General features: G+C 36.0%; 1 protein-coding gene and 1 pseudogene across 1 annotated transcript; one reads left to right on the top strand and one right to left on the bottom strand.

Moving 5' to 3' along the window:
* Positions 1–3,575: 3,575 nt before the first annotated feature.
* LOC137740278 (receptor-like protein 6) lies at positions 3,576–7,550 on the top strand. The gene has a single exon (XM_068480130.1). The coding sequence runs from the start codon at positions 3,805–3,807 to the stop codon at positions 6,766–6,768; it is 2,964 nt and encodes a 987-aa protein (XP_068336231.1). The 5' UTR covers positions 3,576–3,804; the 3' UTR covers positions 6,769–7,550.
* Positions 7,551–13,730: 6,180 nt separating this feature from the next.
* LOC137740449 (receptor-like protein 43) lies at positions 13,731–16,396 on the bottom strand (annotated as a pseudogene).
* Between the last annotated feature and the right edge of the window lie 856 nt (positions 16,397–17,252).

Below are 17,252 nucleotides of genomic sequence, written 5' to 3'. Positions count from 1 at the left end.
ATAATATAAGTTAGAAATGAAGATTGTCGTATCAGTTAGCTATACCAAAAGATTTTTTGGCATCGGGAGGATTATTGTTCCATAGAAATTTCAAAAAATGAGAAAGTTGAACTAATCAAATTTCAACAAGTTTGAAAAATCAACTATTTATATACATGAGTATCCTGATTGATGTGTTTTGTTTATTTGAAGAACGGTCTTCAAGTTATGGAGTGAGACATTCATTTAAAATTAACAAAACAATGTAATAATTAGAAAAAGGGTTGTCTAGACTCTAAATGGTGGGGTACTCATTGACACATGACCTAAAATAAAGGAAAAATCATACCGTTTACTTTTTAAGTCAACAAAAGTGACAAGTTCCAAGTTGGAATAATGCAATTTTCATCTTAGGAAGCTGTAATGCTGGTTATAAGAAAGGTATTTCGCACGCAGATAATAATGTGAATAAATTAGTTGTCAAATGATTGTTTTTTTTTTTTTTTTTTTGAACAAATGATATTATCTACACTAAGAGGGAGGGGGTGGGCTTAGCCTCACAATGGGCTAGCAATAATGTCATTCAATCAGCTGTTTATTTATTTATTTTTTTTAACAAACGATATTATCTACACTAAGGGGGAGGGGGTGGGCTTAGCGTCACAATGGGCTAGCAATAATGTGATTAAATCAGTTGTTTATTAAATATTATTTTCTCTATTCTTAATATAAATTCAATAGAGACTGATTTTTATTACATGGATTCATCTGCTTTAATTGATTTATGAGGGGTTTCTTCTAGCATGACCTAAGATTATTCATTTACTTCAAATATTTGACTTTTCTTTTGTCAATTTACGCATATAAATATATTTAAAACATGTAAGTCATGCGTAGCATGCCGTGATTCAAAAAATGCATTATGCACGCTCGTGAACATGTGCATGAAGGCTAGTGTATGGAAATTGAACACATATAATGTAACTTTTTTTTTTCTTCCAAACTTTATAAATGGCTTGGTGTCTGTAAAATATTAGACGCAAAGTAGGGATGTTTGTATCATATCTCAAAATTAAAATTTTGTTGGCATAATCTACATTTTGTTTGTGCAACCAAAAATAAGTACTGAAAATGGACAGAAAATAATTTGTAAGACTCGAATGCATGTTGAGCATGACTAGAATATTTCTGGTGATAATCGATTGATGACTGATCGAATGAAAATACTTACGCCGACAGAACTTAGCGTGATAAACACAGAATTAAACCTACTAGCTAGCTCGACTGTTTCATCCATAGAATCGACTTGACTCTATGGATAAGTGCTCTGCCTTGTTGCAATCCAAGGAATGGTTTTGCGATTAACAAGTCTGCTCCTGCATATTCTTTTGTTTATCCAATGGCGGCATCTTGGACGTAAGAAGGAGAAGGGACGAGTAATTGTTGTCCATCAAAGGAGTACGTAATTTCGGGTTTCGATGGGGCTTTAGCCCTTTGTTACTGTGGCCGGAGAAGAACATGAATGGTAATTACTAATTGGCGATGCCTTATCATGTGGGACAAGACAAATTTGGCCTTAATAGCTTGACTTCAACTGAGAACAATTGGCTGATACGGTTAAGATGCTTTATTTGTAGGGGTGTGATATCCACACACCCCATTTTACTTCTCACACACCTTTTTAATTTTCGACCGTCGGATCAGAGGAATTGAAGAAGATCAACTGACATAAATTATCAAGGGTGTGTGAGAAGTAAAATAGACTGTGTGGATAGCACACCCCTATTTGTAAGTGGGAGAATGAGCTCATCTCCCAAGGAGTACAAGTATTATCACACACCTTTTTGGATAATGCTTGTCCCCTCACTTACGATTAACGTATCTTCATTGTACAAACATCATATCGAAACTGTTTATCCTCTTTATCATAATCATATCTGCAAAAATCCTTCAATTCAGAGATCTTTTAGTCATTCATTCATAAAAGCCAATCAACGTTTATAGTAACAAGTAGCATATTCATAATGAATTGTTTATTTATTTTATGTATATGAATGGTTAAATAATCACTACGAAAAATCATACGTGTACCGAAAAATCACTACGAAAATATTTTCTTATATAAGATACTTACCATAATGAAGAGAAATTATAGAGTGGTATTGTATCACCACGACAGTTGTGATACTTCCACTCAAAATTTGCCATGTATACAACTTATTTACAGTTGGAATAAATATTTATTTTATACTTACAAAATAAAATTTTCAAAAAAAAAAATGAAAAATGAAAATAATTCTGCAGCCATCGCTGCCGTTGTTGACTTTCCCTTTCTTCTTCGACCTCTTTCTCTCTCTACAACTCTCTATCAAATATCAGGGTCTAAGAGAATAATGATAACTTTCAATAGATGAGAACCCTATTGATGATTTTGGTGCTGCATTTCGCAATCTGGCAATGAATTGGAAGGGCATGACCCTTTTTTCTAATTACCTGTCTAAACTAATGGTTATTTGTAATTGTAATTTATCGGGTAAAGAACTTGTTGAAGTCTGGGGAAGAGATCAAAAGGGGCGGCAGCCTCAGAGCAAGGGGTGGAATTCTGGAGAACTGCACTGAGAATACGTAGGAATGGAGGTGGTTATGGGTATTTTATTTTCTTCAAGTTTTTATTTATTTTTTAAATTTCATTTTTTATGTTAAAATAAGCTTTAATCCCAGCAATATTACAATTGTACATGTGTCAACTTTTAAGTGGAAGTATCATATGCTGATGTGGTAGTACGGTACTACCTAATAATTTCGAGAATTAAAAATTATAAATAAAACAGAGAAACATTAAATATATATGCTGACATTAAATAAAATCTAAGAACTAAAATCAAATTTTAATCTTGTATAAGATATTTTTCTAAACTTTATCTTATTTAAATATTAAAATCTAATTTTTTATAAAATTAATCATGTTACATCCTGCAATATATAATTAATATTGTGCGCACCCAAAAATTTGTGTTAAGTGCTGAATAGGATATTAGCTAGCTTCGAAAGACATCCATCGATTCGTCGGCCTGTCACTTTGAATGCATGGTTGGCTTTACAAGAACGTTTATGTTGATGATCAGTGGCTTATAATCTGGTTCACAAGACCTCATGCCCATGATTAGTGGAACAAAAGCTACTCTGTTTGTGAAAGAGATAGTAGCCTCAGTAACATTTTTATTAGTAGGAGTGACAACTAATTGATTGTTATGTGTGCAAAGCTCGAGAAAATAAAACACTAACCTCAAATTAAAAACTCAATTAATTAATATTCACGTACTATGAATAAATTGCGTGTATACATAGTAAATCCTACTACATGGACGAACTTCAACTCAAGTCATTAACATTAGATAAATAAGTGTAACAAAAAATAAATTGAGTTAAGGAGTATATATACACAGAATTAGAACATGTATTAAAAAGATAAATAAGCGTTGAGATGAGTCACATATGCAAACAACGACTTGACTTCAAGTCTTCAAGTGATGGCGATCACCTGATTTAATCTACTAAAAGAATTACGTTCGCATTTTTTAAGATCAAACGAGCGTATAGATAAAACTAAACGATCGAGTTTGTAATTATTACATGCAAACGATGAATGACTTCAAGCCTTCAATTGATCGAGACATCAATTCACCACCCACTCATCGATCGACTCATACTTTTTTTTATTTATGCTTTGCATGAGTTGTGTCTATAAAAGGAGTTAGCTTCTTCACTCTTAATTATCCGAGAGCCATAAAACAATATTTCCTATAACTAGAAAAACACAGTGCCATGAAAATGGAATCTTGGTTGTCCAAGTTTACCTGTTTCCATTGTCTTGTTTTTTTATTACTCAATGCTACTCACTGTTTTTCATTTGTGCAGACTCAGACACGGACACTTTGCCACGCTGACGAGCACTCCTTCTTGTTACAATTCAAGGAAAGCTTTACGATAGACAAGTCAGCTTCTAGATCTCCTTTTGCTCATCCGAAGGTAGCATCTTGGCCTCGAGAAGGAGATCAGAATCAGAGTAACTGTTGTTCGTGGGATGGTGTTGAGTGCCATGTGGAGTCTGGCCGTGTCATTGGCCTTGACCTCAAGAGCAGCTGTCTCTATGGTTCTATCAATTCCAACAGCACCCTCTTCCGACTTGTTCACTTGCAGATGCTTGACCTCTCAGACAACAACTTCAATTTGTCTGAAATACCATTGAGATTGGGCCATGACCTTTCGAGTCTATCCTATCTCAACCTTTCACTATCTGCATTTTCTGGCCAAATTCCATCTGAAATTTCAAAGCTATCCAAACTGTCTACCCTTGATCTGTCTCAAAATAATGGTTTGGAGCTTAGGAAGTCCAACATGAGAATCCTAGTCCAAAACTTGACCAGCATAAAACAACTTCATTTTAGTTATGTAGGCATATACTCCACCGTGCCTGATATCTTGGTCAATGCATCTTCTCTCACATCTCTCAATCTAAGCTACTGTGGGTTGTATGGGGAATTCCCAATAGGCATTTTCCACCTACCAAACCTAGAAGAGCTTAGATTGCAGTTTAACATAGACCTAAATGGTTATTTTCCTAAATTTAATAGGACCAATTCCCTCAAAATATTGGATGTTTCAAAGACAAATTTCTTTGGTGAACTTCCTAGTTCTATCGGAAACCTTCATTCCTTAAACTACTTTGATATCTCAAACTGTGGTTTTGATTCCCATGTTCCATCTTCATTTGGAAACCTTACCCAGCTCAGTTTCCTTAAGATGGCTTCATTTCATGATGTTTCCGCAGGCCAATTCTTAGTTCCTGATTCCTTGTCTTGTTTTGGAAAATTAACCAAGCTCAACTACTTGGATCTTTCGGATATTAACTTACAGGGGAATTTCCCACGTTTTGTGGCTAACCTGACTCAACTTGCGTTTCTAGACTTGTTTGACAATTCACTAACTGGTGAAATCCCATCTTGGCTCGCATTAGAGTTGAACCAACTAACTTTTATGCGGCTTACCTTTAACGATTTGCAAGGAGCAGTTCCTAAGTCGCTTTTCCACCTCAAAAATCTTGAATGTCTTGGCCTTTCTTATAATAATTTGAGCGGATTAGTTGAGTTTGATGAGTTTTCCAACCTCAAAAAGTTGAAGTTACTTGGTTTATCGGATAACAAGTTATCCATGCGTGTCAAATCTGGTTCAAGTGCTACTCTTCCAAAGTTCGAAGTTCTAAACTTGGCTGAATGCAACTTGACAGAGTTTCCAGAATTTTTGAAAAATCAATACGAATTGGGAGATCTACACCTTGCTGGTAACAACATTCATGGCCAAATACCAAAATGGCTCTGGAATGCAACTAGAGAAACTTTGTTCAATCTCAACCTCGGCTCTAACTTCTTAACAGGCTTTGAGGAAAATCCAGTCACTCTTCCATGGAAAAATCTACAAATGTTTGTTCTTGGTAATAATCGGTTACAAGGGTCATTGCCAATTCCACCACAATCTATCATGTCTTACATTGTCAGCAACAATAGTTATAGTGAAGAAGTTTCACCATTGTTCTGCAACTTGAATTATCTTCAAGTTCTTAATTTGGCCAACAACAACTTGAGTGGTATGCTTCCACAGTGTTTGGGGAAGTCCAGTAGCTTGGAAATACTGCATTTGATGTTTAATTCTTTCCACGGCGATATTCCTCCATTTTGTGCTAACAAAAATAGTTTGAAATATGTTTCGTTGGGTTACAATCAGTTACAGGGGATGCTACCAAGATCAATGGCCGATTGCATTCAGTTAAAGTTTCTTCACATTGGCAACAATCAGATCAGTGACATCTTCCCTTCTTGGTTAGGGGTACTTCCAGTATTGAGGGCTCTCATTTTGGGGTCGAATGCATTTCATGGGATAATTGGGAAGCCTCCAACTGATCATGAGTTCCCAAACTTATGCATCATTGATTTATCCAACAATCTATTTTCAGGTATGTTGCCTTCTAAGTACATGGAGAACTGGAATTTCATGAAATATGTTGTCGCAAACGAGGAAAGCCAGTACTTTACAGTCTCATCAAACTATAGCACAAATAAATATGGATTTTACTATAAATTTTCATACGAGATGATAATTCCTGTAAAAGGTGTTGAGTTGACATATCATCAGACCCCCTATGATCTGAGACTCATAGATTTCTCAAGTAATAGATTTGAAGGAGAGATTCCAGCAAGTATCATTGGGAGTCTAGGAGCACTTCATGTGCTAAACCTCTCCAACAACACTCTCTCTGGTCAAATCCCCTCATCTCTGGCGAACTTGACTGCTCTTGAATCGTTGGATCTCTCTCAAAACAAGCTCTCAGGAATGATCCCTGGTAGTTTGGCACAACTCACTTTCCTTGGGTACTTCAACGTGTCGTATAACCATCTTTGGGGGCCTATACCACTTGGCCAACAATTTGGTACATTCCTAGAAGATTCATACCAAGGAAACTCAGGTCTGTGTGGAGAGCTTTTGTCCAAGAAATGCGAGGCTTCTGAGAGCTCGAGGCGACCGCCACGATCAAGCTTTGAAGAAGATGAAGAGGCTGGGTTTCCATTTGAGTTTGACTGGTATGTAGTCTTGCCGGGAGTTATTAGTGGACTAATAGTGGGAGTGGTTGCTGGAAACACATTGGCAGACAAGAAGCATGAATGGTTTGTGGAGACATTCAGCAGGAGGAGAAAGCCAACAACCGCAAGGGCGACGAGGGGACGCCGAACTTAGCTTGATGTGTCTACCGGCTAGAGAAATGTTTGGGCCTTCAAGGCCAATGTCATGTTTTTTATGATTTCTGGTGCTTCAGCATATGTTGTTATGTTATATTACAATAATGGGGTTCTATAAGTTTGCTTTGTATAATATTTCTACTTGATCAAATTCAGTGTTATCAACTAAGTAGTTGGAATTACGTTTCCTGTTTCCATTTGCTTCTAGGTCAAAACTAGCAAAAGTGTCGTGCTCTGCTGTGGGTTTTAAATTCGTAGTTTATAACAAATATGAACCATTTCCTTAATAAAGAGAGAGTTTGAATAACAAGTACATAATAAGCAATTGATACTCAAAAGCTACCAACAGCTTAACTGCATTCATAAACACATATATCACTATACACATAATAGATACTTCTGAAAATTCCATAAATTCACAAATCAACCCATTCATTTCTAAAATAACTCTTTAAGTTACATTACATTTTATTTACTTTGCATTCAAAGCATAAGTGCAATCCAAATGGGAGAATTCTAAGTTACAGTTATATACATTTCCAAAAGTTTCCCACATTGATTAGTCGTTCATTCTGCACCTGTATTTTACTAATTCTACGTTAAGAGTTCTATATACAACTCAGAAAAGCAGATTTTAACAACTACAAGGACGGACAGTAACACCGCATGACGGTGTTATGATAAAAAATGATAAACAACATACTAAACAGAAGTGATGTTTTAAATCTGGAATGAATGCATACCTGAAGAGCTGATTTCAAATTGGCGATCCCTTTCCCATCCTGGTAACATTTCAAAATCCAAATCAGAAAATAAAACAAAATTGAATGAACTATGAAGAAAATTTATTCTCCAACAGAAAACTCAGCGCTACACAAAATCATTGAATTGGAATGAAACTAATGAGAATAAATTGAACAAAACCTAACTCAATTGAAGCTATTCTCTGAAAATCTTCTGAATTAAATTAATAAAACAAAAATAAAAACTTTATAAAGTTAGAGATCATAAGAAAGCATATTAGCAGGCAAAAAAAAGACGGAGACAGAGCATCAACTAACAGCAGATTTCCTCCAGACTTGCTTAAGAAGTTGAGTACAGATCTGTCTTCTAATGCAAAACCATAAAGTGAGTTGTAATCTAAAGGTTCCTACCTTAAAATTAGACGTATTTATCAAATATATCATTTAATAATCCTCACGCATGTAATTATCCTAAATAATCAAATGGGAAACATATATCATAATCTTCGTTTGAGAAAGTCAGTTTGTTTTATGGGGTTTTCACTATTTTCAAAATCAATATCAAATTTTGTAAGGAAGAGAAAAGAATTTACCTTTGGGAAAGTCTGAACGGTTGCGGTGGTTGGTAGAATCGAAGAGATTTTAGCAGATGAGGCGAGGAGGAAGACGGGGAGAGTAGAGGCAAGCAGCGCGGTGAGCGTTTTAGCGGTGAGAAAAACAATGTGGGAACTGGGAAATATCTAGAGAAACGGTGGGTTTACAAATTGGAAAGATTTTTTAATATGTCTGGAACACGAGATGATGTATCATGTGTTTCTATATAAATTGTAAAATTTTTGTATTAAAAAATTAATAACATAAAAAATAAAATTTTTCACTGTTTATATAATAACATGTAGTGTATCAAATTTCCTGATAAATTGAAGAGGCATGCCTTTTTGGCCATCTTACAATGCAGCTAAAAAAAATAGCACTGAAAAATGATAATGAAACAGGGGCTTTTTTGTCCCTTCACTGTAGTTAGAAACTGTGTTTATTTTCCTTATTGAGCTTTAGTATAGATAATTTATTACGGCTTTTCACGTGTGAATTCTCCATAAGACCAACTTCAGTTTTTGGACCCAAATTCAATTTTTTTTTATTTTTAGTACATCAATATTTTACACTAGGGGAGGGAGAGTTCGGCTATGCCACATAATGAGCAACCTAATTTGGTATCGAATTCACCATCCACAAGATTCGAAGACCTCTCACTTCCAAGTGAAGAGAAATATCAAACCGTAGTGAGAGGCCCCAAACTCAAATATTTTAGTTTACTAAAAGACAAAATTTAAGTCTATGAACAGTGAATGTTACTCAACCCTTAAAACCTAAATTTCATGACTTAAAATATATTAACAATTGTGGAATTGCTTTGACCCTATTTTTTTTGGGAAAATATTTTTTGTAACCTTGGGTTATGTTATCTTAATTTAATTTTACAAATATTTTAACATAAAAAAAATTTAAATTTCGACAAGAAATTTAAAACCGAACAAATCACACCAATCAACCACTCAACCAACCAAAACTTCAATATAGATGATAATTCATAACATAAACTAAAAATTTAAGCACTAATTGAAAGTATAAATGATAGTTCGTATAAGCTAAAAGTATTCATCTTGTCCTGAGGATGGGATTGGAAAATAATTTTTTAAAGTTGATCGTCTTAAATTTTTTATTTTATTATTTTAACGTTGAATTTAAATTTCATCGGTTGAATCTGTAGTGATACTATAGAGTTCATCTATAGTATGATTTCAGAACCAAAACCTTCCTTTAGATGAACTCTATGTGTGCATGTTCCCAATAAAACAGAACGTTTAACCATCTTTCTAATAAAACAAACTCCAATTGCTTGAGCATCTTCAATGAAAGGCCAACTTTATTTTTTCATTCCCCCAATTAAACCGATAAACTCACGCAAGCTGGGTTTTAAACCAACCTAAGCACAAATTCAAACCATTAAGCAAAAACAGCAAGCAATGCAAACCATTAAGCACATATGCAATTTATATATGTAATACCTAATTGCACATATTATGAATGTCCATTGTGTGGTTTAGTTCAAATCCTCCAGCCTCATACACAACCCATAAGAGCCATTCGAAAACCAAAACAAACCCCCCTTGCAATTTAGCTCACTAACCCAATTGAATCAAAACAAATTCAATCAGGAAGCAGAAAGTTACGAACAGCCCAAAAACCAACAGAAACCCACTTGTAGTTTTAACTCACTAATCCATTGAATCAAAACAAATTCAGTTAGAGAAAAACTAGAGTCCAAAATCATATATATATGTGAACACGAAAGATTCCTGAAACAAGAAACAGGAATAAAGTGTACAAAATAATATTTTTTGTGTTTAATGATTTTGGGTTTACGATCTCTTTCTAATTTGGTCCTCTGATTCTATCTTCGTAGGGTGTAGGTTTGTGGATGAGTTGTTGATCCAAAGGGCCGTCGGGGCTTGATCTAAGGATGAACAGTTGATGAATGGATCTTCAAGGGGCGTTGGGCTTGATCTTGAAGAATGGGTGTATGGGTTTGTTGAGGTTGTTAATCCAAATGGCCGTTAGGGCTTGATCTTAGGATGAACGATGAACACTTTCTTCAAGGGCCGTCGGGGCTTGATCTTGAATAATGGTTGTGTGGATTTCTTCAAGGGCTTTTGGGCTTGATCTTGAAGGTTGATGGATGAGCGGATTTTCAAGGGCTTTTGGGCTTAATCTTGAAGAACGATTGGATGTGTGGATTTGTTGAGGTTGTTGATCCAAAGGGCCGTTGGGGCTTGATCTTAGGATGAACGGATGATGAACGATGAACACTTTCTTCAAGGGCCGTCGGGGCTTGATCTTGAATAATGGTTGTATGGATTTCTTCAAGGGCCTTTGGGCTTGATCTTGAAGGTTAATGGATGAGCGGATCTTCAAGGGCTTTTGGGCTTAATCTTGAAGAACGATTGGATGTGTGGATTTGTTGAGGTTGTTGATCCAAAGGGTCGTTGGGGCTTGATCTTAGGATGAACGGATGATGAATGATGAACACTTTCTTCAAGGGCCGTCGGGGCTTGATCTTGAATAATGGTTGTGTGGATTTCTTCAAGGGCTTTTGGGCTTGATCTTGAAGGTTGATGGATGAGCGGATCTTCAAGGGCTTTTGGGCTTAATCTTGAAGAACGATTGGATGTGTGGATTTGTTGAGGTTGTTGATCCAAAGGGCCGTTGGGGCTTGATCTTAGGATGAACGGATGATGAACGGATGATGAACAATGAACACTTTCTTCAAGGGCCGTCGGGGCTTGATCTTGAGTTGGTGGGAGTTCTTCAAGGGCCGTTGGGGCTTGATCTTGAAGGAGGATTTGACGAAGAACGAAGAATGCTTTCTTGATCCTTCGGGATTTTCTTGAGAGCTTTAGAACTTTAAGGCTTCAAGGTTTTGGTGTGTGTGGGGAGTATTCTCTTCCATTTTGGGAGTAGAGAAATGTATTTGTGAATTGGTTTTTGGTGTGTGTCCATTCCTCTTGATGGAGAAGCCTATTTATAGGTTTTGAGAGTGAATCACCACCATTCATTTTTTTGGTGAAGTGAGTGGAGGTTGTAGGTGAAGTGAGTGGAGGTTGTAGGTGAAGTAAGTGGAGGTTGTAGGTGAAGTAAGTGGATGTTGTGGGTGAAGTAAGTGTGTGAGGTTGGTGAAGTAAATAAAATGTTGTAATTTTAATACATTGGTTAACATTTATTTTACTGAAATTTCGATGTCTACAATATATATATATATTATCTAAATGTAAACCAATTCTTAGCTAATTAACTGAGTATACCAAAGAATCAAATTAAACACAAATTCTTAAAAGTTTGGCATCCCAATAATCAAATAAGGAAAAACAACAATGTGTGTACTGCGTGTGTGAGCGTATGTGCTGCATAAGTGTGTGAGTGTATATTGTATTGCCGAGGAAAAACAACAATATCTTCCAAGCAATAAAAAAAGGTATAAGCGTGTGAGTATATGTTGTATGTGTTGTGTGTGTATAAGTGCATGACAGTGTTTGTGTCACACTGCATGTGTATGTATATAAAATGTGTAAGTGTAGGTAAGTGTGTGTACACTGTGTGGACAAGTGTATGTGATGATGTGTGTGAGTGTATATTGTATGCGTATGCAGTGTGCGTGTGCTTATAAAAAAAGGTAAGTGTATGCAGCGTGTATAAAAAGTTGCAGTAGGGTAAGGCATATACCAAAATCATTATTGAAGTTAAGAATGATTTCCTAAAGAGATGCAAAATTACAGTAGGGTAAGGCTATACCAAATCACTTAGTCGGAATATACATAATCATTACTCCTCATAAAAAGAGAGAAAAAAAAGTATATATAAAGAATGAGGAACACAAACCTATCCAAACAATAAAGATTCCGTAATAGGTAAGAGCTTGCAAAACACCAAAAACTAATAGTTAGAAAAATAAAACATATATCAAGAAGATGAGACGAATTTGTAAGTCGAAAACTCCACCTATAACAGCTATACTAAAGCATAAACATTCATGAAAACTCATAATCGATAGCTAAACAGCACAAAGTATTTTTGCGGAAATATAAAGATCCCTTTTGTGCCCCAAACCCCCATCTGTCCTCTCTTCGCCTCCCTCCATCTTTACGTATGATTATTTTTTATTTTTTATTTTTTTCCTGATGTTGGAATTTTGATCTATGGAGTTTAAGGCTCTGAAATATAGTATGATTTCAGAGCATTTGACAATTTAGTTGTAAGCAAGAAGCTCTTTTATTTACATTTCTGTGTAGTAGATCTGGCTTTTATGTGTTTTCTTTGATTCCTATGATAATTTTCAATGCGTATTTCAGGGCTTTACATTCTTAATGGTGTTGAACTAAATGCTTTTACTTACCTTGTTGCTGATTAAAGTTGGTTTCAAGAAAGCTGACAATCTTAATGAACAAAATCTTCCTATAAATTGGTATATGATACATGATCAAAAAGTCCTTGTTTACAAGGCATAGAAAAGAACTTTTTACGGACTTAACGTCTCTGTAAACAATCATTTTGAATTAAGAAGTCTAAGTAAATTGTGGCGCAAGTAATCAACTTATCTAAAGACTAAAAAGGCAATCTATTAAACAAAGATAACCGTGGCACGCTCAGATCTCCCTTAGTTTTGATTGTGAGCCTAAATACCTACCAAAGACCCCACAAAGGCACCTTTCAAACTAACTCCAAACTCATGATTCAGAAAAATAAGCGGCAAACCTTGCCTATCTGGCAAGACAAGAGGAGTTATGCGCAGGACATTCTAGCCCAAGCAGAAAGAACTTTCTTATTTTCTCGCTTGCTTTCTCTGTCCTTGAAGTTGTGCAAGGCCATACCATCGATAGGACCTCACCTTTAACCAAACAGGCAATCTGTATTGAACAAAATTTGTTAAAAAGTTAATTTTGATTTCCCAAAAGAAAAAAAGCAAATTAAGAGACTCTAAAAATCCAAGCAAGTAAAAATAAAAAAAAAATAAAAATAAAAATAAAAATAAAAGAAACCCTTAGCGGTATGAGTGAAATTTTATTGGTAACGGAAAAAAAAAAGTTACACCTAGTCAAGGGGGACATAAACTTTACCCCTCATAATACAAAGAAAAGAAGAAAAAGAACATGAAAAAAAAATGGTGACATAAACCTTACCCCTCCAAAAACGAAAACATAAAAAATACAAGTGAAAAAGGATGAGACGAGAAACCTAATTTCTCTAAAGCCAAACCAAAAAGGTCAAAACCAAGCCACTTATTGTAAGATACCAGCATGAACCAGACCACACATAATAGTACAACAAACACTACCAACAACTGCAACATGAATTTCAATAAGGACTAAGTCCTTTGCCCCCTCCAACCTCTTTTGGCTAGTAACTGCCTCCTCCTCTTGCTAAATGTCTCTACAAACCATTCATGCTTCTTGTCTACAAAAGCGTTCCCGGCAACGAATCCGACAATTAGACCACAAAAAACTCTTGGAAGAACCATGTACCAATCAAACTTAAATGCAATTTCAGGGTCTTCATCTTCTTTGAAGATCGAAGGTGGTGAGGATGTTGAGGTCTCTGAATCCTTGCATTTCTTTGACAGAGGTTTTCCACACAAACCCGAGTTTCCTTGGTATGAATCTTCCTAAAATATATTAAATTGCTGGCCAAGTGGTATAGGCCCCCAAAGATGGTCATGGGATACATTGAAATACACAAGGAAATTGAGTTGGCCAAATTACTGGGGATACTTCCTGATAGCTGGTTTCCAGAGAGATCCAATGATTTAAGAGCTGTCAAGTTCCCAAGAGATGAGGGTATGAGACCACTGAGAGTGTTGTTGGAGAGGTTCAGCAAATGAAGGCCTCTTAGTTTCCCAATGATACCTGCTGGAATCTCTCCTTCAAATCTATTTCTTGATAGATCTATAAGTCTCAGAAGATAAGGGGTCTTCAAATATTTCAACTCAGCTCCCTTGGCAAGAATTGTGATCTTGTATTGATAGATATAAGTGGCATTAGTTGCGTTGGTTGAAGATACTTCAAAATAAGTTTGATTGGTTTCATTAACAAATTTCACGAAATTCCAGTTCTCCAAGTAGTTAGAGGGCAACATACCGGAAAAACCATTGTGAGATAGATAAATAATGCATAAGTTTGGGAACTCATGGTTACTTGAAGGCTTCCCAATTATTCCACGAAATTCATTAAGCAAAATGAGAGCCTTTAACACTGGCAGTTCCCCTAACCAAGATGAAAAGATGTCTCTGATGTAATTATTTCCGAGATTAAGAAACTCCAACCGAGTGCAATGAGCCATAGATCTTGGTTACTTGGTACCTTCCCCTGCAAATGATTGTCGCTTAAATCTACCATTCTCAAACTCTTTTTGTTTGGACATAGTTGAGGAATATCTCCATCAAAAGAATTGTTCGACAAGTTGAGTACTTCCAAAGCACTAGAGTTCCCCAAACATTGTGGAAGCATACCACCTAGGTTGTTGTCCGCCAAATCAAGAACTTGTACATTCATGCTGCAGAATAGTGGCGAAATATCACCATTATAATCATTGTTTGCAACATCATAAGTTATGATTGATTGGGGTGGAATTGGCAGTGAACCTTGTAACAAGTTGGACCTTACTGCAAAAAACACCAGATTTTTCCATGTAAGAATGGGTGGATTTTGGTCAAATGACTTGAGACCTGTTAAGACGTTATGCGACAGAGCCAGATTCTTCAGAGTTTTTATAGATGTATTCCAGAACCATTTTGGTATTTGGCCGTGAATCCTGTTGTTAGAAGAGTTTAGGTCGTACAACTCGTCCTGGTTTTTTGAAAACTCTGGAAACTTTGTTAAGTTGCATGAAACCAACCTCATAATTTGAAACTTCGGAAGAGTAGCATTCAAATTGGGTTTAATTTGCAGGGAGTTGGTTGGACGATAATCGAAGTTTCTTTACATTTTTGAGGTTCGAAAACTGATCAAATTCAACTAATCCCCTCAACTTATTAAATGAAAGGTCTAGATAAGTTAATTGGGCCAAATTTCTTGTAACCCAACATGAGATTTGACCGGTTAGTTTATTAGTACCCAAGTTTAGTTGCATAAGTTATGTCAAGTTAGCAAGAAAACATGGGAATTTTCCCATTGAGTTGGTAGACTCAAGGCCCAAATGATCAAGTGCAGTTAACTTTCCAACCCAAGACTAGGAATAATCAGAGAGTAAAGATTGGTATTTTGTTGTGAAAATTTCTTTTCCAGGCCAATACAATGGATCATAAAATGAAGAAATGTCAAGGTAAAAGAGCTGAGTAAGGTTTCTGAGTGAAGACGGAACATGGGGATCAAAATTACAACGATAGATGCCAAATACAGTTAAGGAACGAAGATTTCCGATAGACGTAGGCAGTGGACCAGAGAAACTTGCTTCCCCAACGCTCAATTTCTTGAAGGAATCGTTCCTGTTAAAGTTAAGAAAATAACCTGTTAACTTAAAGTTCTTGTGAACATAAAGAACCTCTGAGTTTGGTAGATGGAAAACACCAATAGGGAACTCCCCATATAACCCACAGTGGGGAAGTTTGAGAGATGTGAGGGATGATGTATTGACAAAGTTATCAGGAAAAATGGAGAATATTTCTACCCAACCAGATGAAGTTGTTTTAAGTGGGTCATGTTTTGGACTAGGATTCTTAGATTGGGTTTTATCAATGTTATATAGACACCATATCGAGTGAAAAATTTATCATTGTATGACAAATCAAGGAAAGATAACTTTGATAGCTTCGAAATTTCAGATGGAATCTGGCCCGAAAATAAGGACTATGAAAGGTTGAGATAGGTTAGACTCGTAAGGTCACAACCTAATCCTTATGGTATTTGAGACAAATTGAAGTTGTTATCCGAGAGATCAAGTCTCTCTGCAAGTGAACAAGTTGGAAGAGGCTGCTGTTGGAGTTGATAGAACAATAATGACAGGACAGCTGTTGCCGAGTTCAAGGCCAATGACATGGCCAGACTCTTCATCGCACTCAACATCATCCCCCGAACAGCAGTTACTCTGATTCTGATGTCCTCCTCATAACGTCCAAGATGCAACCTTCGGATACGCGTAAGTCTCCTCAGAAGTGGAGCTTTCAATCAGAAAGCTATTCTTGAATTGTGACAATACAGAGCACTCAACGAAATGTGCAAGTGTCCGCACAAATGAAACAGAGTGAGTGACATTGAGTAAAAGCAAAACAATACAACGTACAGATAACAAGTTAAACCATGAAGATCTCATTCTCATTCCCATTCCTACTCCCATGACTGGTTTTTTTCCTTCTCTCATAAACAAGAAGAGCAACTGAAGTCCTCTTATAAAACAACCAAAGTTCTAAAAAGCACTAGACCCTACTACTTTGTTTTTTTTTTTATTTTACATATATTTCCCCTTTGTGCTTCAACACACATCCGTAAGGATGACAAGGATCGAGCTTCAAGCAAGGATTAAGATGCTGCCATGTGTTAGTAAATTAGGCAGTGTAGCTGTTAAGTTAGTTATGTTTGTTGTGAAATAGGTTGCTTAGGGAGTAAGCAATGTAACTAGTATAAAAGGAATGATTACTCTTGTATTCTTAGTAGTGAAGAAATATATCAAAGAATTATCTCACTTCTTGCTCTCTCTCTAAACTTGTCTCTCTACTTCTTCGATCATACTGTCACCATTGATGAACTTGAAGCTTAGTTCACTGCATTTCTACATGGTATCCTTGCCGGCAATAGGGAATTCTCTTCAATCCTGACTTGTTCTACTTCCACTACCTTCTCTGATTCTGTTTGTGGTATGCAATCTTCCCCAATCTTTCTATGTTTAGTTGAATCTTGCTCCGATTGAAATCTAGAATCTTGAATATATGATGTTTGATGAAATGCGTTCAAAGATGTCTTCCTTCTGCCTCAAATTTTTGCACCAATCTGTCCTCTGAATAGTTGTTTTTCTTACAAATTAATCAAGAAATAGTCTCTATCTGCAACCCTAATTTCTTCAAGAATTCAAGAAAATATGATTACTGATGCGCAATTACAACTAGTACAGTCTCCAATTACAAGTTTGGTTCCGAATGTCTCTACTTCTGTTACTATGAAGTTCGATGATACGAATGATTTGGTCTGGCATTATC

This window comes from Pyrus communis, chromosome 7 (genome assembly GCF_963583255.1).
Source record: "Pyrus communis chromosome 7, drPyrComm1.1, whole genome shotgun sequence".
Taxonomy (NCBI): Eukaryota; Viridiplantae; Streptophyta; class Magnoliopsida; order Rosales; family Rosaceae; genus Pyrus; species Pyrus communis.
This window is presented reverse-complemented; position numbering and strand designations above follow the sequence as displayed.

Coding starts and splice junctions, on each gene's coding strand:
- LOC137740278 (XM_068480130.1), top strand. CDS start 3,805: ATGAAAATGGAATCTTGGTTGTCCAAGTTTACCTGTTTCCATTGTCTT.